Source organism: Oncorhynchus kisutch, linkage group LG13 (assembly GCF_002021735.2).
Source record: "Oncorhynchus kisutch isolate 150728-3 linkage group LG13, Okis_V2, whole genome shotgun sequence".
Taxonomy (NCBI): Eukaryota; Metazoa; Chordata; class Actinopteri; order Salmoniformes; family Salmonidae; genus Oncorhynchus; species Oncorhynchus kisutch.
In genome coordinates, this window is record NC_034186.2 from 77503869 (window position 1) to 77525639 (window position 21771).

Genomic DNA, 21771 nt, shown 5'->3' on the forward strand with positions numbered 1-21771 from the left:
GTTGACGGGGTAAATCAGTTTATGGTATCTTACATTCTCAGAGTGAATTTTACAGATGAAAGATATGTGATATCAGTTCCAGGTCCATTTTTATGTATATTTGTGGTCTGTGGAGTCCTACAGGCTGCAGTGCAGTTAGACCCCATTTAAACACATTCCTGTGACCTGCCTTAGACGCACGCTCCAGTTCAGTGTCAACATAAGTCCCAGACCATGTTGTACATTCTACTGATATCATAGAAAGATTTGAGGGGCAGAGTAGCCATTACTACTAAACAACCATAGCAGGCAGATATCCGGAGTTAGTCAAATTAATATATTTGTTTTAGGAGAGGTGAACTCTGCACTTTCACTGGTGTGTGTGTTTCTTTCTGCTTGAATCCCTCGGCTAAACCATAATCCTACCTGTTTGTTCTGAAATGTGATTATTTTTTGCTTGTCCTCAATATTACATTGTCCCTCGTGTTGTTTGTCCTCCACCGCGCTGGCCGTGGTGTCGCCTCTGGCCGGCAGGGAGCGCTGCTTCGCTGACAGCCTGGCCCCAGTATAAAAAAAAAGTTTGTTCTGCGTTGTTTTTACGCAGGCGCAAAGCATGCTGTTTGTCCAGTTTCTCTGGTTGACTTACCTGTGAGGTGGAGCAGTTTCGGTTCTTCGTGAGAGGATTAAATAATACCGGCCACGGGTTTAGGTAAGCGCGTCCCGGGAGATTGTAACCTCATTCCTCGGTATGTGAGACTATAGGGACGCCCGCTGCGGAGCTGCTCGAGATTTCTCCAGGATTTCAGAATCTGTGCAACAGCAGGTGCGCGAGCGGGGACAAACGGTGAGAGGAGACGAAGAGGGGGGGTGTGTGCTTCCGTGAGTGAGTTCACTATTGAAACAGAATAAATTATTGGGAAATTCAACTGGTTAGTTTTTTTAATGCCGAATTGTCGGGTCCTGCTCAATTATGCTGCTGGAGATCCCCACGGCTGCCGAATTTCAGGATTCAACGGCAGCCTGAAGCCTCCGTGCCTGCGGTGAGGGACTCTTCGCCCCGTGGCAGTGGGACAAACGCCACACACATTGTTTCCGTGTAGTAAGCCTCCCCGTGGACACCGAACACGGTGCTCGCGCTGTGGGTAGAATTAACAATTGGAAAGATGATGGGCTTCCTACGCCGGACGTTTAGCCATCGCTCTCGCAGACGGTTTCAGACAGCGGACGAACGGGACGGGAAAGGAAGAGGGGGAACCGCGAACCCCGCGCTCCTCGCGCACCAACAGCAAGTCGTCCACGCGCCCGCCGTGGTGACAGGGGGAGCGGCCGTGCACATCCCAGCGGCTGGGACCGAGAAGGATGCAATGACCTGCCGCGTGCTGCTGCTGGATGGGTCGGACGTTAACGTGGATATTCCAGTGAGTGTGTGGTGTCTCCATATTATTTTCAGACATTTCTCTCAACAGAATATAAAGTGACTTCTATGGTTTAGGTCATTCAGCACCATGGAGTTTTAACACCTGTCATTGTGTGTGTTCTGTGCAGTTAGGGGTAGGGCTACAGATGGTGTTGTGATTAGCCAATTCACCACATTACTTCCCCATTCTGACTGTTGGCAGGAAGCTGCCTACCTCAGAGAAACCTCCCTCCCTCTCTGCCCATCTCCCTCACTCTCTGCCCATCTCCCTCCCTCCCTCCCTCTCTGCCCATCTCCCTCCCTCCCTCTCTGCCCATCTCCCTCCCTCTCTGCCCATCTCCCTCCCTCCCTCTGCCCATCTCCCTCCCTCCCTCTCTGCCCATCTCCCTCCCTCCCTCTCTGCCCATCTCCCTCTCTGCCTCCTTCCCGCCATCCTCAGTTTTCTATCTCTGTCTCTCTCTTTTCTCTGTGAGGGAGTGGTGTGATTTATCTCGTGGCGCTGTGACAGTGTGTGTGTCCTGGGGAGACGTAGACGTGTGTGTCATGTTGTATTAAAACTCTTATCTTAAAGGTTGAGTTTGTGCGTGTGTCATCGTGGTCAGTGAAGCCGTCTCATGCGTCACCTTTTGAATACATACAGGAAGTCAGACTGCTGAGGGAATGAAAAGGTCATAGATGGAGAACCTATATGACCTAATGTTACAGTAGAGATGCTCGTAGTTTATCGTTATCATAATACGTTTGATTTGTATCAGGCAAAAAAATTATCTGACAAATAGACAATACATCAGAACATGAGAGCAATTCACTGTGTGAGGATGTAAGTTGTTGAAGTTAAATTAGTGCGCTGCAGGTGCATGGAGCCATGGTGTAGTTAATGTGCTTTATGAAGTTTGCGATGACTCTGGAGATGATTTCTTGCAGTGTGTGGAAAGCATCCTCTCCAGAACGAAACAGTACATTCAGTAATATCACATTAAATCTATTCCAAACAGTAGGCTGTAACTTTGCCTTAGAGAATACAGGCTTGTGTATGTAAGGACTATTTCCTTTGTTTTCTCTTGTTAATTAGAACTAGCTCCTGCTAACGGCCACCAGACGTCAGCTGACTGAAACTAGAGTCTATATAGCGCTATAACAGGAACAAGCCTGAACATGACTGCTGAATCTTCCCTCAGGGATTCATCTACAGGTGTATTGAGTTGAAATGAATTCAATTGAACTCTTGTCTTCATCCAAAATCGACCTGCTAGGGCCTGCTCCCTAGGGGAAGATGTTTAGGGGTGGGGGTGCTCATACAGGAGTAGTAAAGGCCAAGGGCACGACATTTCATTTTGTGAAAAAAATCTTAGGTATTTAAAATGTTTTTCTTGTGATATATCAGGGGGTGCTGTAGCACCCTCAACACCCCAGTGCTATGCCCCTAGGCACTTAAAGCTAGACACTACCCCCTAAACACTCATCTAGAGATTATTTGATGGGTACTAAAACTATGGTGTTCACCTTTTCTGCCTTTCTTTAGGCTTGGTGGACTTTGTCCCATTTTACTTGCACCTGCTGTCTAATCCAGATCTACACAGGAGCTTTGGGGATAATATCTAGGGGGAAGGTCTGTCTAGGGAAAGGGCTTTGGGTAGGGGGCTGGTTTGGGAGTGTGTGTGTTTTGTTGTGCTATGCTTTGACAAGAGCTGGAGAGGAACAGGAAGGGCAAGAGTTTATTTATTGTGACCTCCCACTCCATAACCACACACACAGGTTGGCAGGTCCATACTTGTTATCAGGGAACAAAGTACAAGGTTATCCTCTCTCTTTTAAAAACACACTTTGAGGGGTGCAGCTTTTTAGTAGTTAAAGAAATTGCATCTTGGTGGGTGTTCAGCTCAAGAGCACTATGGATTGTGGGTGTTTCAAAGACAAAGGCCTGAATTATGGTTTCTCCCTCAGGTCTTCTCCCTCTGATTCTGCCCCAGATGCAGTAATGACCCACACTCTGTCATTCTGCTCCATATCCACTCACAAGGTCTAGGCTGTTTATTCTCCAGCCTCCCTATTGTGACTATAATACATGTGTGTGTTTAATAGAAAAGGTCAAAGGGCCAGGAGCTGTTTGACCAGATCAGGTATCATCTGGACCTGGTGGAGGCTGACTACTTTGGACTGCAGTTCATGGACCCAGAACAAGTCTCAGTGAGTAGATATACATAAAGCCTCTGAACACACACACACCACTACCTGCCATTGCTGAGGGGATTCCCTATGATGTAATGACACTAGTTAAATCAATCAGTGTGGTGTTAAAATGATTGATCTGACGCTCCAGCTGTCTGTCATATTCTCTGTGTCTCTCTCATCATATTATGTCTGTCTCTGCCTGTCGCTGTCTCTCTGCCTGTCGCTATCTCTCTCTCTCGCTACCTTTTATTCTTAGGGGTAGATCAGCTTTAGTATTGCAGATAGATTGGGATTTTTTTCATACTTTCCTTTATTATTTTCCTCTACCACCCCTCCCTAATTGGAGTAAATTAATGGACAACAACACTTAGGCTTCTACTTCCAGCTTATACATATTACGGACACAATGTATTTTACAATAGTCATCTTTTGTTTGTTTTTGAGTCTCAGCCTTCAGCTCCACTCACCCCTCCCATCCATTTCTGAACCCCTCCCATCCATCTCTGAACCCCTCCCATCCATCTCTGAACCCCTCCCATCCATCTCTGAACCCCTCCCATCCATCTCTGAACCCCTCCCATCCATCTCTGAACCCCTCCCATCCATCTCTGAACCCCTCCCATCCATCTCTGAACCCCTCCCATCCATCTCTGAACCCCTCCCATCCATCTCTGAACCCCTCCCATCCATCTCTGAACCCCTCCCATCTGGCCAGCAGCATAACACCCTGCATCCCACTGCTGACCTGCTTCTGTAGCTAAATAGGGTTGGTCCTGGATGGGAGACCAGATGCTGCTGGAAGTGGTGTTGGAGGGCCAGTAGAAGGCACCCTTTCTTCTGGTCTAAAAATAAATATTTATATATCCCAATTCCCCAGGGCAGTGATTGAGGACATTGCCCTGTGTAGGGTGTCCTGGGACGTTAAGAGTGTCCTCACTCTCTATGGTCAATAAAGATCCCATGGTACTTATTGTAAGAGTAGACGTGTTAACCCCGGTGTCCTGGATAAATTCCCAATCTGGCCCTCATACCATCATGGCCACCTAATCATCCCCATCTTACAATTGGCTCATTCCTCTCCCCTGTAACTATTCCCCAGGTCGTTGCTGTTAATGAGAATGTGTTCTCAGTCAACTTACCTGGTAAAATAAGGGTTAATAAATAAATACATTCTCTGAAGCCCTCCCATCTGTCTTTGACCACAATCCTGTTTTGATTTCTATTTGCCATTTATTTTTCATCTGTGATGTTTCACAAACGTTCTGAACCTTTCTATTCTCATAGTTTCTACAGATTGTAAATTAAAGAAACAAGTTTGACAAAGTGATATATTATTGATTGATTGACTATGACTTTTCAGATCACCCAGCAGTGCAATTTGAAGCGTTAGCTGCAGGTAAATGTTGCAATTCTTGTGCCATTCCTGGACCTGCGACCAACAACAAGCTACATATGGACAGTACCAAAACAAATGCTCTAATGATTCTGTCTCTTCACAGCGCAATCTGCAGAGCTGGGATGGTTGTAACCCCTCGTATGTATAACATTCTGTTGTCTACTTCTTTGTGTCTCTTGCAGCACTGGCTGGATGTGTCCAAGCCCATAAAGAAACAGATCAGAGGTCGGTCCATTCACTCCCACTATCTAATATTCTTAGTGTTTGTGTGGTGTATAGTTAATAACAAGCGAAGGCCAGCTACTTTTGCCAGACTGTCCTCTACTTAATGTGTGCACTGTATACAGTGGGTTTGTGTGTGTAGGTAAGTGGGAAGGCAGGTGGTTCATTACCAGCTGTTGACATGGTGATTAGTGAGTGGTGCAGGGTGATGCCAATGTTTACTTTGTCAGGAAATGCCCCTCACAGAGAGGGCTGCCTGGTTCTTACCCGAGTTTCCAGACCATTTTTAAATTAAGTGCCTGATGTTCCCAGAGTTTTTTATTTATATATAAAAAAAATATTTTTATTTTATATACAATATGTGGTAGAATGATAGATTGGCCTGACTATCTTCTTTCGCCTAATTGAATCTCTCTCGCTTGGTCTGTTTCTCTTTTTCAGATGGTCCTCCATACAGACTGTTTTTCAGGGTGAAGTTCTACTCCTCAGAGCCCAATAACCTACATGAGGAGTTCACCAGGTAACACCACCACTGGCTGCCTGTGCTCACACACTCACACTCTAGCACACATGAATACACACACACACACACACACTCTCGTATACATACTGTCTCATTCACACAATCTCACCCCCTCCTCGGTGTAGTGTAGAGGTGTAAGGGGGCAGTGTAGCTAATTACCTTGGTCCAGTGGGGAAGAGACTAATTAAGGCAAAATGGACTGAGACCTCTTCAGAGAGAGAAAGACTGTCTTTCAGTTAGTGTGAAAGAGAGAGGGAGAAAGATTGATTCTATATCAGTGGTTTTATTCTCACTCCTTTTGTCTGTGTTCCAGGTACCTGTTTGTGCTGCAGCTTCGACAAGACATTCTGTCCGGCAAGTAAGCAGCTCCCAACACCCCCAACACACACACACACACACACACTAAACCTCTATCTCACTCTCTCTCTCTCATTCTCTCTCTCCATCTGGGTCGTGTCTCCTGTGTGTAGCTCTATAATAAAGTACAGGATCAGAACATCAGGGGGCTGCTAATTTAAAGAAAAGGACCTCTCCTCCCCCACACACACACACACACACACACATACATACAGTGCATTCGGAAAGTATTGAGGCCCCTTCCATTTTCCACATTTTGTTACGTTACAGCCTTATTCTAAAATGAATTACATAATTTTTTACCCTCGTCAATCTACACAAAATTCCTCTTAATGACAAAGCAAAAACAGGTTTTTAGAAATGTTTGCAAATGTATAAAAAACAGAAATGCCTTATTTACGTAAGTATTCAGACCCTTTGCTATAAGACCTTGAAATTGAGCTCCAGTGCATTTTGTTTCCATTGATCATCCTTGAGATGTTTCTACAACTTGATTAGAGTCCACCTGTGGTAAATTCAATTGATTGGACATGATTTGGAAAGGCACACACCTGTCTAAAAGTTCCCACAGTTGACAGTGAATGTCAGCAAAAACCAAACCATGAGGTCAAAGGAATTGTCCATAGAGCTCAGAGACAGGATTGTGTTAAGGCACAGATCTGGGGAAGGGTATCAAAAAATGTCTGCAGTATTGAAGGTCCCCAAGAACACAGTGGCCTCGATCATTCTTAAATGGAAGAAGTTTGGAACCACCAAGACTTTTCAGAGAGATGGCCACACTGCCAAACTGAGCAATCGGGGGAGAAGGGCCTTGTTCAGGGAGGTGACCGAGAACCTGATGGCCACACTGACTGAGCTCCAGTTCCTCTGTGGAGATGGTTGTCCTTCTGGAAGGTTCTCCCATCTCTGCAGCACTCCACCAAACAGTTATTTATGGTAGAGTGGCCAGACAGAAGCCACTCCTCAGTAAAAGGCACATGACAGCCTGCTTGGAGTTTGCCTAAAGGCACCTAAAGAACTCTCAAACCATGAAACAAGATTTTCTGGTCTGATGAAACCAAGATTGAACTCTTTGGCCTGAATGCCAAGCGTCACATCTGGAGGAAACCTGGCACCATCCCTACGGTTAAGCATGGTGGTGGCAGAATCATGTTGTGGGGGTGTTTTTCAGTGGCAGGGACTGGGAGACTAGTCAGGATCAAGGGAAAGATGAATGGAGCAAAGGACAGAGAGATCCTTGATGAAAACCTATTCCAGAGCACTCAGGATTTCAGACTGGGGTGAAAGTTCACCTTCCAATAGGACAATGACCCTAAGCACAAAGCCAAGGCAACGCAGGAGTGGCTTCGGGACAAGTCTCTGAATGTCCTTGAGTGGCCCAGCCCGAGCCCGGACGTGAACCCAATCGAACATCTATGAAGAGACCGAAAAATAGCCGTGCAGCGACGCTCCCCATCCAACCTGCAGAGCTTGAGAGGATTTGCAGACAAGAATGGGAGAAACTCCCCAAATAAAGGTGTGCCAAGCTTGATGCGTCATACCCAAGAAAAGGCTGTAATCGCTGCCAAAGGTGCTTCAACAAAGTACTGAGTAAAGGGTGTGAATACTTATGTAAATATAATATTTCAGTTTATTTTTTTATACTTGTAATACTATTTAAAATCAGTTTTTGATATGCCATTATGGGGTATTGTGTGTGAGATGATAAGGACATTACATTTTTTTATAAAAAATTCTAAAAAATGATTTTAGAATGAGGCTGTAGCTTAACAAAATGTGGAGAAGGTCAAGGGGTCTGAATACTTTCTGAATGCACTGTACATACATACATACAAACACAGATAGTGTTGGAAGTAACGCTGCATGCCGTGTGTGTGGTGTGATCTCTCTGCTCTGGAACCTTCCTCTCTCCCTCCAGGTTGAAGTGTCCATATGATGTCTCAGTAGACCTGGGGGCCTACTGCTTACAGAGTAGGTGATGATTTACACACTACGGTATCTCTGGAATCAGCATTCATGTTTCGTTTACAACTGACTATAACTTGTGCGTGTGTGTGTGTGTAGGTGAGCTGGGGGACTGTGACCCTCTAGAGCATTCTCCTGAGCTGGTGTCAGAGTTTCGCTTCACACCCAAACAGAGTGAGACCATGGAGGCAGACATCTTTAACAAGTGGGTGGACCTAAGGTGAGTTAAAACGCCATCCAACAGGACATCTTCACTGGTGTCTGTCTGAACAGACTCTAGGTGTGTCTGGATAAGAACACAGGACATCTTCACTGGTGTCTGTCTGAACAGTCTGTAGGTGTGTCTGGATAAGAACACAGGTCATCTTCTCTGGTGTCTGTCTGAACAGACTGTAGGTGTGTCTGGATAAGAACACAGGACATCTCTGGTGACTGTAGGTGTGTCTGGATAAGAACACATGACATCTTCTCTGGTGACTGTAGGTGTGTCTGGATAAGAACACAGGACATCTTCTCTGGTGACTGTAGGTGTGTCTGGATAAGAACACAGGACTTCTTCTCTGGTGTCTGTCTGAACAGTCTGTAGGTGTGTCTGGATAAGAACACAGGACATCTTCACTGGTGTCTGTCTGAACAGTCTGTAGGTGTGTCTGGATAAGAACACAGGACATCTTCTCTGGTGTCTGTCTGAACAGACTGTAGGTGTGTCTGGATAAGAACACAGGACATCTCTGGTGACTGTAGGTGTGTCTGGATAAGAACACATGACATCTTCTCTGGTGACTGTAGGTGTGTCTGGATAAGAACACAGGACATCTTCTCTGGTGACTGTAGGTGTGTCTGGATAAGAACACAGGACTTCTTCTCTGGTGTCTGTCTGAACAGTCTGTAGGTGTGTCTGGATAAGAACACAGGACAGGTGATAACCGCATGAACAATGTCTGGTTCTTTAACATCACGCAGGTAGAGGAGTGTATCACTCTGGTGTTTTCTAGTGCTGTATCAAACCTATGTAAATCACCCTCTCTCTGTTTGCCTCTGTCTGTGTGACGGATCAAGGGATTAATCCCTGGAGCGTCTTGATTGAATCCAGGCAGTATTTAACCCTGCTAGTGTATGATCGCTCCAATCTCAGATTAGATGACGCACACAGATTACACACACATACACTGGGGCTCACTGAGCTGACATGACACCAGTGAAAGTGAGAAACCAAAGAGAAACCCTACTGAGTTCTGCTCTCTCTCTATTGGCCAGATAAACCCCTAGGCCCTAATCTGTTGTGTACATCTGAACTGGATTACTGCAAGAAATATGGAGGACATTCCACCCAGAGGGCAGGGTATGTGTGTTAGAGACTGAGCATGTGGTTTTGTTTCCCCAGGGGTACGGATCCATCCCAGGCAGAGACCAGCTTCCTCAACAAGTGTAAATGGCTGGAGCTGTACGGAGTGGACATGCACTTTGTCAAGGTTGGTGCGTGTGCTGCTGTTGTCAGTGTTTGATGTTGTAGAGTAGCACTGAGCGTGTGTGACTGTGTGTTGTCCTCAGGGAAGGGACGGAGCAGAGTACGCTCTGGGTCTGACTCCCACTGGCATCCTTGTGTTTGAGGGCTCCACCAAGATAGGCCTCTTCTTCTGGTAAACACACACACACACTTTGACATGAACTCTCCAAAACACACAATGATATATTCTTGAAAACAGCTGCGTAGTCTGCAATATCAACTGTGTGTGTGTGTGTGTGTGTGTGTGTTCCAGGCCCAAGATCACCCGCCTGGATTTCAAAAAGAGTCGACTCACCCTAGTGGTGACGGAGGACGATGATCAGGTGAGCAATACACAAATACCCCTGCCCATGACCCCACTCTCCGAGGGTGTCTCATATATGCAAAGAAAACCATTTCCATTCAACACCACCACACATTTACAGGCTATACACTTGTATGTGATCGCCCCCTATTTCACCTTTTGACTTGACAGCAGACACCATTTAATTGACATTGAAATATTTGGACTGCTTTTGTCAGTGGTGTTTGATTGTGATTGGCTGTTGTGTGTTTAGGGGCGGGAGCAGGAGCACACCTTTGTGTTCCAGTTGGACAGTTCGAAGACGTGTAAACACTTGTGGAAATGTGCTGTGGAGAGCCACGCCTTCTTCCGGCTGCGCCAGCCCACAGCTGGGAAGGCCTCCAGCAGTGACTTCACACGCCTTGGATCACGTTTCAGGTTCAGGTGGGTGGGGCTCGCACCAACACTCAACTCTACAACAGAGATTGTGCCCAAAATGGCACCCTATTCCCTATATAGTGCACCACTTTTGACCAGAGTTCTAGGGTGCACTATATAGTGAATAGAGTGCCATGTTGGATGCACTCTGAGACTAGGTAGGGTTCTGGTCAAAAGTAGTGCACTAACTGAGGACTAGTGCGCCATCTGAGATGCAAGTTCTGTCTCTATGGTTACATGATGGAAGCTATGGTTACAGGGAAATGCCGTTTGTTTACATGTCAAACTGAAATGACCTCTTCAGAAATATTCCAGGCATCTATCACCAACATACAGGGACGCAGTATGTTGAGTCATGTAAATGTTCTGTACATCCTGACATGCCAAATACAGAGATGCCAGCTACTGTTCATCGTTGTTAAAGGGAATCTTGGGGGTTTTGGCAATGAAGCACTTTATCTACTTCCTCAGAGTCAGATTGACTCAACGATACCATTTTTATGTATCTTACTTAATTCTGGATGCAAATAGCAGTTTCACGAGCCAATGCTAACTAGCATTAGCGCATGATTGGAAGTCTATATCTACTAGCATGTTAGTAGTTACCATAGACTTCTAGTCATTGTGCTAATGCTAGTTAGCAATTACGCTAACGCTAGTTAGCAAATTCCTTTAAACTGGGTTGGTATATTCTCCCCAGTACACACTATAGCCTATATCCTACAGCTGTACATCCCTACAGCTCCCAGCAGGGACATAAAAATGGTATCAACGAGTTTATCTGACTCACTGCCAAAATCCTGAAGTATCCCTTTAAAGTGTTCTCTCTCTCCTTCTCAGTGGAAAGACTGAGTACCAGGCGACCCACGGAGGGAGGCTGAGGAGGGCCAGTACGTTTGAGAGGCGACCCAGCAAGAGATACCCCTCCCGCACTCACTCACTGGGTGGCAAGGGTTGGTATATTCTCCCCAGTACACACTATAGCATATACCCTACATCCCTACAGCTCCCAGTTCCTCCCATACAGTAAAACACCCATACAGGCAGTTTCCCATGTCAATTCTCCTGTGCTTGATTCACTGACCTGATGTAACCTGGCTTCCTCTCTCTCTACAGCCCTCTCTCCAGCCAAACCACCACATATCAGGTGGGTCCCTGAGAGCACAGGACAACCAAGCATGTACAGAGCCCTTAGAAAGTATTCACACCCCTTGACCTTTTTCTACATTTTGTTGTTACAAAGTGGGATTAAATGGATTGTAACTTCCTGTCAACGATCTACACATTATATTCTAATGTCAAAGTGGAAGAAAAATTCTAAAATTTGTAAAAAATGAACACATGTTTAGATAAGATAAGTATTCAACCACCTGAGTCTCTGAGATTTCCACACCTGGATTGTGCAACATTTGCCTATTTATTTATTTATAAATTCTTCAGGCGCTGTCAAATTGGTTGTTGATCATTGCTAGATGACCATTTTCACTTTCAGGTCTTGCCATAGATTTTCAAGCAGATTTAAGTTAAAACTATAACTCGGCCACTCAGGAACATTCACTGTCTTGGTAAGCAACTCCAGTATAGATTTGGTTTTAGGTCATTGTCCTGCTGAAAGGTGAATTCATCTCCCAGTGTTTGGTGGAAAGCAGACTGACCAGGTTTTCCTTTAGGATTTTTCCTGTGCTTAGCTTCTTTACATTTTCTTATTTTTCCTGAAAAACTCCCCAGTCCTTAACAATTACAAGCATACCCGCATTGTAAAACCTCCCTGGTCTTTGTGGTTGAATCTGTTTGAAATTCCCTTCTCGACTGAGGAACCTTACAATCATCTGTATGTGTGGGGTACAGAGATGTAGTCATTAAAAAATATATTATTTCACACACAGTGAGTCCATGCAACTTATTTTACATGTTAAGCACATTTTTTACTTCTGAATTTATTTTGGCTTGCCAAAACTAAGGGGTTGAATACTTATTGACTCAAGACATTTCAGCTCTTGATTTGTAATTAATTTGTAAACATTTCTGAAAGCATAATTCCACTTGGACATTATGAGATGTTTTATGTAGGCCGGTGAGCATATTTAATCCATTTTCTAATTCCGACTGTAACACAAGTGGTGTGAGTCCTTTCTGGGGGAGTTGAATGTTACGCCTCTATTCATGTTAAAGAGCAATATGGTAATGAGCAAGATGTACATTTTATAACAATGTATGGAAGTTACATATGTTTCGATTAATGATCTGTATGTAAATGTGATCTTATTGAGCAGTTATATTGTTCTGTTTCAGCGCCCACACCAGCCCCGAACCTAGTCTACACCCAGTAAGACACACACACACACACAATGGTTCCTCATGGATATGAAGGATAAAAAGGAAAATGTCAGTGGATACCTTTGTGACTGATTACCATGGCAATGCACCTGTAATATTCAACTGAATATTATTTTCTCAGTCTTTTTCTCCATCTATCTCTGTTCAGTACCAGCGTAACATCCCTATAGCCCATGAGCCTTGGCACCCAGCCCTCACACCCCCCATCTACCTACAACACTCAGGACACACATCCCCGCACAGGTGAGACACAGACAGACATAGGTAAGACAGTTGTCTTCTTAATGGTGTATAGTGAGTCCCCCTAGCCCCCAGAGTTCTCTCATTTCAGAGGTGCTCTCTTTCTCTCTGTCGGGTATCTCCTATCTTTCTTTTTGAATGTCTCTTTCACGTCATATCACTGTTACATCATTCATGTGTTGCATCATTTAGACAGGCTGTGTGTGCGTGTGTGTATGCTTACTGTGTCTGTGTATGCGTACCGTGTGTGTCATTTCCCATGTCCAGAGCGCCTGCTGCAGTAGCAGTGAGTCAAGAGCCCAGTCATCGGTCAGTACCAGAGAGGTCCAGCGGGTCTTTCCCAGGATCCATCAGTGTGGTGTACAGAGACAAGGTCATGACTGCACTCTGACCCCTCCACCCTAACCTCTACAGCCCTGTCCCAGGACCCTGTCCCAAACCCACATCTAAATCTAAACTCTAACACATACGCACATGCATACGAGACAACTGGAATACAGAAGACTGAGAGAGACACTCTGGTTGTGGACTCATGGACCAAAATACATCATCCTCCTCCTCATCACCATCATTACACACCAGCCTTGTCTACCATGTGTCTTCTCCATCAGATCACCACCATGCTGTGGAGACAGAAAGAGAGAGACTTTAAACACAGAGATCTCTCTCTGAGTGGGTTGGACCATGATGTTTGATGTTCAGTACCTTGTTAGTTCATGTAATTGTTGTTGATACTTTAGTGGCTGAATGTTACAAAGTCCTCAAATGTAACTGGGTAAGATTGAAATTCCGTTTATGCTTTACAAAACAATCATACCGCGACATTAATTTTCTGCCCAGTTAGCAGGTAGATTTGCTTTTAGCCAAATCCTTTTAGAGCAAGCCAAATAATTTGTTTTAAAAAGTTATCCTAGCTCAGGATTCACTGTTTGAATGTAAGATGCCAATCATTTGAGTGTGTGTGAAGTAGTCTGTGTCATCATAAACTGCTTTAACTAGGGATCACATGGTTCTACATTACATCTGTAGGGGAATATGGCTACTTTGGAAATCTCAGCTAAACGATGAAGGAAAATGTTCTTGTTAAATCCGTATCAGCAATATATACATGATAATATACATTACAATAGCATGTCATGTTATGGAAGTCTTGCATCTATTGCTGCATATCTGCCTTTATTCTTCAGAGGCATGAACGTTGTGTGTGAGGGGTTCTGACTCAGCTTAATCAACCCCCATAGATCAATAGAATGGCTCTGATGGCCTTGTTTACCTGTGTTAATGCTGATTGTGTTTACATCCTCTCCATGCTCAACATTCCTTCCTGTTGCCTTAAAATTGTTACTCTTATCACAACCAGCCTTAGATTGGTTGCTACAGCCTTGTTGATTAAACGCACTGCTTAAACTCCTTCACTGAAGTTGAATAATGTACACACACACACACACACACTGAATGACTGTTAAAATTATGTGCTATATACACACACACACAAGACCACACACAGACTACCAAAGCACAGGTGGCTGATTGTACCTTAATTGGAGAAGACGGGCTCATAGAAAGTTATCAAATGTGGTTTCCAATAGCTGCCCTCCCCTCAGCAGCCTGTGTACCAAAGAGAGGTTTTAAAAACTGGTGTTACTGTGTGGTAAAGAAGGTGGAACAGGGTGCTGGTCTGGTTCTGGGTTTCTGGACTGTGTGTTTGAGTGTGATGTGCTGTCCCCAGTTTCCCTCGGCGTGGTCCTGTCCTGGGAGGGGAGCAGCAGTTCAGTGTTGAGGAGAACGAGACGCCGTACTCTGGAAGCATACACCATCGCCACCGCAGACACACACACTACGACAACAGCCAGGAGACTTACTGTCACACACACAGCAAGAACAGTGAGTATACACCCACGGGTATACATACCACAGGCAGCCAGGTTATAGACACCACGGCAGCCAGGTTATACACACCACGGCAGCCAGGTTATAGACACCACAGGCAGCCAGGTTGTACACGCCACGGCATCCAGGTTATACACACCACGGCAGCCAGGTTATAGACACCACGATAGCCAGGTTATACACACCACAGCAGCCAGGTTATACACACCACGGCAGCCAGGTTATACACACCACGGCAGCCAGGTTATACACACCGCGGCAGCCAGGTTATACACACCACAGGCAGCCAGGTTATAGATACCTCCAGGCAGCCAGGTTATGGACAGCAGGTTATTAACGCCACGGCAGCCAGGTTATAGACACCAGGTTATACACACCACGGCAGCCAGGTTATACACACCACGGCAGCCAGGTTATACACACCACGGCAGCCAGGTTATACACACCACGGCAGCCAGGTTATACACACCACGGCAGCCAGGTTATACACACCATAGGCAGCCAGGTTATAGATACCTCCAGGCAGCCAGGTTATGGACAGCAGGTTATTAACGCCACGGCAGCCAGGTTATAGACACCAGGTTATACACACCACGGCAGCCAGGTTATACACGCCAGGTTATAGACACCACAGGCAGCCAGGTTATAGACACCACGGCAGCCAGGTTATAGATACCACAGGCAGCCAGGTTATGGACACCAGGTTATTAACGCCACGGCAGCCAGGTTATAGACACCAGGTTATACACACCACGGCAGCCAGGTTATACACGCCAGGTTATACACACCACGGCAGCCAGGTTATACACACCATGGCAGCCATGTTATACACCACGGCAGCCAGGTTATACACGCCACGACAGCCAGGCTATAGATACCAGGTTATACACACCACGGCAGCCAGGTTATACACACCACGGCAGCCAGGTTATACACACCAGGTTATACACACCACGGAGCCAGGTTATACACACCATGGCAGCCAGGTTATAGATACCACAGGCAGCCAGGTTATAGATACCACAGGGAGCCAGGTTATAGATACCACAGGGAGCCAGGTAATAGACAGCAGGTTATTAACGCCACGGCAGCCAGGCTATAGATACCAGGTTATACACACCACGGCAGCCAGGTTATACACACCATGGCAGCCAGGTTATACACACCACGGCAGCCAGGTTATACACACCATGGCAGCCATGTTATACACCACGGCAGCCAGGTTATACACACCACGGCAGCCAGGTTATACACACCAGGTTATACACACCACGGCAGCCAGGTTATACACACCACGGCAGGCAGGTCATACACACCACGGCAGGCAGGTCATACACACCACGGCAGGCAGGTTATACACACCAGGTTATTAACGCCACGGCAACCAGGTTATAGATACCAGGTTATACACACTACAGCAGCCAGGTTATAGACGCCAGGTTATACACACTACAGCAGCCAGGTTATAGATGCCAGGTTATACACACCACGGCAGCCAGGTTACACACACCAGGTTATACACACCACGGCAGCCAGCTTATACACACCAGGTTATACACACCACGGCAGCCAGGTTATAGACACCAGGTTATACACACTACAGCAGCCAGGTTATAGATGCCAGGTTATACACACCGCGGCAGCCAGGTTACAGACGCCACGGCAGCCAGGTTAATGACACCACGGCAGCCAAATTAATGACACCACGGCAGCCAGGTTAATGACACCACGGCAGCCAGGTTAATGACACCAGGTTATGAACACCACGGCAGCCAGGTTACAGACGCCACGGCAGCCAGGTTAATGACACCACGGCAGCCAAATTAATGACACCACGGCAGCCAGGTTAATGACACCACGGCAGCCAGGTTAATGACACCACGGCAGCCAGGTTAATGACACCACGGCAGCCAGGTTATATGTTAACACTGTGTGTGTGTTTAGAACACAGAGCCCCTCCCTGTCCTGTAGATGAGTTGGAGCTCTGTCTGTACAACCCCCTGGAGACAGACAGCAACACCTCTCCCTGGCCTTCACTACATGTCAACATGGACAACAAGGTACGGTTACACACCAGGTCAGACATATTTAAGCAGTTATTTTATTACACATTTAGACTCCGCCTCTCTCTCTCTCATCTCTCAGGCAGAGGAGAAGCAGTTGTCTGAGAAGTCTCTCCAGCCCTCCTCTCCCTGCAGCTCTCCAGACCATCTCAAGTGTAACATCTACAAAGCTCAGATGGAGGCTGTCTTTAGAGTGAGTACTGACCCCTAGTGATGGAGGCTGTCTTTAGAGTGAGTACTGACCCCTAGTGAGTGACGGAGGCTGTCTATAGAGTGAGTACTGACCCCTAGTGATGGAGGCTGTCTATAGAGTGAGTATTGACCCCTAGTGATGGAGGCTGTCTTTAGAGTGAGTACTGACCCCTAGTGATGGAGGCTGTCTATAGAGTGAGTACTGACCCCTAGTGATGGAGGCTGTCTATAGAGTGAGTACTGACCCCTAGTGATGAAGGCTGTCTATAGAGTGAGTTCTGACCCCTAGTGAGTGACTTAGGCTGTCTATAGAGTGAGTTCTGACCCCTAGTGAGTGACTTAGGCTGTCTATAAAGTGAGTTCTGACACCTAGTGAGTGACTGAGGCTGTCTATAGAGTGGGTTCTGACCCCTAGTGAGTGACGGAGGCAGTCTATAGAGTGAGTACTGACCCCTAGTGATGGAAGCTGTCTATAGAGTGAGTACTGACCCCTAGTGATGGAGGCTGTCTATAGAGTGAGTTCTGACCCCTAGTGATGGAGGCTGTCTATAGAGTGAGTACTGACCCCTAGTGATGAAGGCTGTCTATAGAGTGAGTTCTGACCCCTAGTGAGTGACGGAGGCTGTCTATAGAGTGGGTACTGACCCTTAGTGATGGAGGCTGTCTATAGAGTGAGTACTGACCCTTAGTGACGGAGGCTGTCTATAGAGTGAGTACTGACCCTTAGTGATGGAGGCTGTCTATAGAGTGAGTACTGACCCTTAGTGATGGAGGCTGTCTATAGAGTGAGTACTGACCCCTAGTGATGGAGGCTGTCTATAGAGTGAGTACTGACCCCTAGTGATGGAGGCTGTCTATAGAGTGTGTTCTGACCCCTAGTGAGTGACTTAGGCTGTCTATAAAGTGAGTTCTGACACCTAGTGAGTGACTGAGGCTGTCTATAAAGTGAGTTCTGACACCTAGTGAGTGACGGAGGCAGTCTATAGAGTGAGTACTGACCCCTAGTGATGGAGGCTGTCTATAGAGTGTGTTCTGACCCCTAGTGAGTGACTTAGGCTGTCTATAAAGTGAGTTCTGACACCTAGTGAGTGACGGAGGCAGTCTATAGAGTGAGTACTGACCCCTAGTGATGGAGGCTGTTTATAGAGTAAGTTCTGACCCTATTGAGTGTGTGTTTGCAGTATCTGTGTAAAAGCTAACATCCTCTCTCATCCTCTTGTCCTCTTCTCCTCTGTCGTCCTCCTGTCCTCTCCTCTTCTTCTGTCATCCTCCTGTCTTCTCCTCTTCTCTCATCCTCCTCTTCTCTTCTCTCTCATCCTCCTCTTCTCCTCTGTCATCCTCCTGTCCTCTCCTCTTCTTCTGTCATATTCCTGTCCTCTCCTCTTCTCATCCTTCTATACTCTCTCTCGTCCTCCTCTTCTCTTCTGTCATCCTCCTGTCCTCTCCTCTGTTGTCGTCCTGTCCTCTCCTCTTCTTCTGTCATCCTCCTGTCCTCTCCTCTTCTGTCATCCTCCTATCCTCTCCTCTTCTCTCATCCTCCTCTCCTCTTCTTCGGTCATCCTCCTGTCCTCTCCTCTTCTTCCTCTCTTGATGAAGGATGCTCCGCTGACGCCCAGAGGGAAAACCTGTAGTCAGGAGATCAACGACAGGCCAGTACTAGCAGTGATACAATACTCCTCCCAGTGTGTATGTGTGTGTGTTTGGTGGTATGATAATGGTATGTGTGTATCTCAGGTATCAGAGCTCCAGTCAGGACTCTCGAGACTCTGCCACTTCCAGTCTGACCACAGAGAAAACCTCCCTCCGCCCCGACCACAACTCAACCACAGACAGACCCGCCAAGTCTAACCCTAACACCAACCGCAGGAAAAGACTGGTCAGGCAGTTCAGCTTGTAAGTATGTCAGGGTATTCACAACCTGCTCTGGGATTCCATACGATGCTCACAACTGTGTCCTGTATTCAAAGTACTGTCATAACCTAGCCACTACATAAAAACCAATGATGTTAGTTATTCACTACTCATGTGATACATTTAGAATGCTGTGGCTGAACACTGTCCTGTAATTGGTCCTCAGTAACCATGAGGATGAGGATAATCTCCCAGAGGCCCTTGCAGCAATCTCTTCCCGGAGCACTGGGAAGTGTGGATCTAACAACTCACTGGACAACCAGACACAACCCTCCATATACCCTCAGGAAACAAACACACAGGTTATCATACCCCAGAGCACTCAGCAACACACACTTTTCATAGCAGAGCATTTGTCCATTTGGATCAGAGCCTTGTCATTTCTAAGCAAATACCAGGATAATAGTGAATTGTGAACTAAACTGTTTTGTGTGTGTTACAGATGGACATGCCGATACTGGAGCTGAGGAGTCCATGCTGTGAGCGTTCTCACTCTCCCCACCTCTCCCCTTCCTACTACCACACCTCCATCCCTACCCTGGTACCCTGCCTCGCCTCTCACACCAACAGGTAACACACATTCAGGTTACACACACACTCAGGTTACAGACACACTTAACACACAAATCCCAGTCATGTAACATTCCTCATGATGATCTGTGTGTGTGTGTGTCCCTGTCTGTGTGTGTGTCTGTGTTTAGCGAGGAGGAGATGAGGTTGGGCAGAGAGAAGATTCTCAGGGCTCTCCTGATGACGGAGCTCTGAGTCCGTGACCCCTGTGACATCATGGATGCCTCATGGACCTGGTGTGAGACGACCTTCAGGAGTCCCACGTCCACTGGCTGCACCCAGCAGTCAGCATTTACTGTACATAATGCAGTCAACCTTTCTAGATTTGCATACAAAAGAATTTGCTTAAGTGTTATTTTAAAAGGAACATGTTTTATGTCTACCCACACTACACACCCTGTAATAACATGCTCCCACACTACACACCCTGTAATAACATGCTCCCACACTACACACCCTGTAATAACATGCTCCCACACTACACACCCTGTAATAACATGCTCCCACACTACACACCCTGTAATAACATGCTCCCACACCACACACCCTGTAATAACATGCTCCCACACTACACACCCTGTAATAACATGCTCCCACACTACACACCCTGTAATAACATGTTCCCACACTACACACCCTGTAATAACATGTTCCCACACTACACACCCTGTAATAACATGTTCCCACACTACACACCCTGTAATAACATGTTCCCACACTACACACCCTGTAATAACATGCCCCCACACTACACACCCTGTAATAACATGTTCCCACACTACACACCCTGTAATAACATGTTCCCACACTACACACCCTGTAATAACATGTTCCCACACTACACACCCTGTAATAACATGATCCCACACTACACACCCTGTAATAACATTCTCCCACACTACACACGCTGCAATAACATTGTCACACACTACACACCCTGTAATAACATGTTCCCACACTACACACCCTGTAATAACATGTTCCCACACTACACACCCTGTAATAAGATGTTCCCACACTACACACCCTGTAATAGCATGCTCCCACACTACACACCCTGTAATAACATGTTTCCACACTACACACCCTGTAATAACATGCTCCCACACTACACACCCTGTAATAACATGTTCCCACACTACACACCCTGTAATAACATGCTCCCACACTACACACCCTGTAATAACATGCTCCCACACTACACACCCTGTAATAACATGCTCCCACACTACACACCCTGTAATAACATGCTCCCACACTACACACCCTGTAATAACATGCTCCCACACTACACACCCTGTAATAACATGCTCCCACACTACACACCCTGTAATAACATGCTCCCACACTACACACCCTGTAATAACATGCTCCCACACTACACACCCTGTAATAACATGTTCCCACACTACACACCCTGTAATAACATGTTCCCACACTACACACCCTGTAATAACATGCTCCCACACTACACACCCTGTAATAACATGTTCCCACACTACACACCCTGTAATAACATGTTCCCCACACTACACGCCCTGTAATAACATGTTCCCACACTACACACCCTGTAATAACATGCTCCCACACTACACACCCTGTAATAACATGCTCCCACACTACACACGCTGCAATAACATTGTCCCACACTACACACCCTGTAATAACATGTTCCCACACTACACACCCTGTAATAACATGTTCCCACACTACACACCCTGTAATAACATGCTCCCACACTACACACCCTGTAATAACATGCTCCCACACTACACACGCTGCAATAACATTGTCCCACACTACACGCCCTGTAATAACATGTTCCCACACTACACACCCTGTAATAACATTGTCCCACACTACACACCCTGTAATAACATGTTCCCACACTACACACGCTGCAATAACATTGTCCCACACTACACACCCTGTAATAACATGTTCCCACACTACACACCCTGTAATAACATGTTCCCACACTACACACCCTGTAATAACATGTTCCCACACTACACACCCTGTAATAACATGTTCCCACACTACACACGCTGCAATAACATTGTCCCACACTACACACCCTGTAATAACATGTTCCCACACTACACACCCTGTAATAACATGTTCCCACACTACACACCCTGTAATAACATGTTCCCACACTACACACCCTGTAATAACATGCTCCCACACTACACACTCTGTAATAACATGCTCCCACACTACACACCCTGTAATAACATGTTCCCACACTACACACCTTGTAATAACATGTTCCCACACTACACACCCTGTAATGACATGTTCCCACA

General features: G+C 46.2%; 1 protein-coding gene across 1 annotated transcript; it reads left to right on the forward strand.

Moving 5' to 3' along the window:
- The first annotated feature begins 80 nt into the window (after positions 1–80).
- On the forward strand, positions 81–19944 carry epb41l4b (erythrocyte membrane protein band 4.1 like 4B). Its single transcript, XM_031787516.1, has 23 exons — positions 81–1397; positions 3479–3583; positions 5147–5189; positions 5628–5706; positions 6023–6067; positions 7985–8037; positions 8131–8251; positions 9416–9503; positions 9583–9671; positions 9792–9861; positions 10096–10265; positions 11100–11212; positions 11376–11406; positions 12552–12585; positions 12718–12839; positions 14566–14720; positions 16671–16786; positions 16872–16982; positions 18578–18630; positions 18716–18874; positions 19059–19194; positions 19335–19462; positions 19594–19944. Exons 1-23 carry the CDS (start codon positions 1143–1145, stop codon positions 19655–19657), a joined length of 2340 nt encoding a protein of 779 aa, XP_031643376.1. The 5' UTR covers positions 81–1142; the 3' UTR covers positions 19658–19944.
- The last annotated feature ends 1827 nt before the right edge of the window (positions 19945–21771 follow it).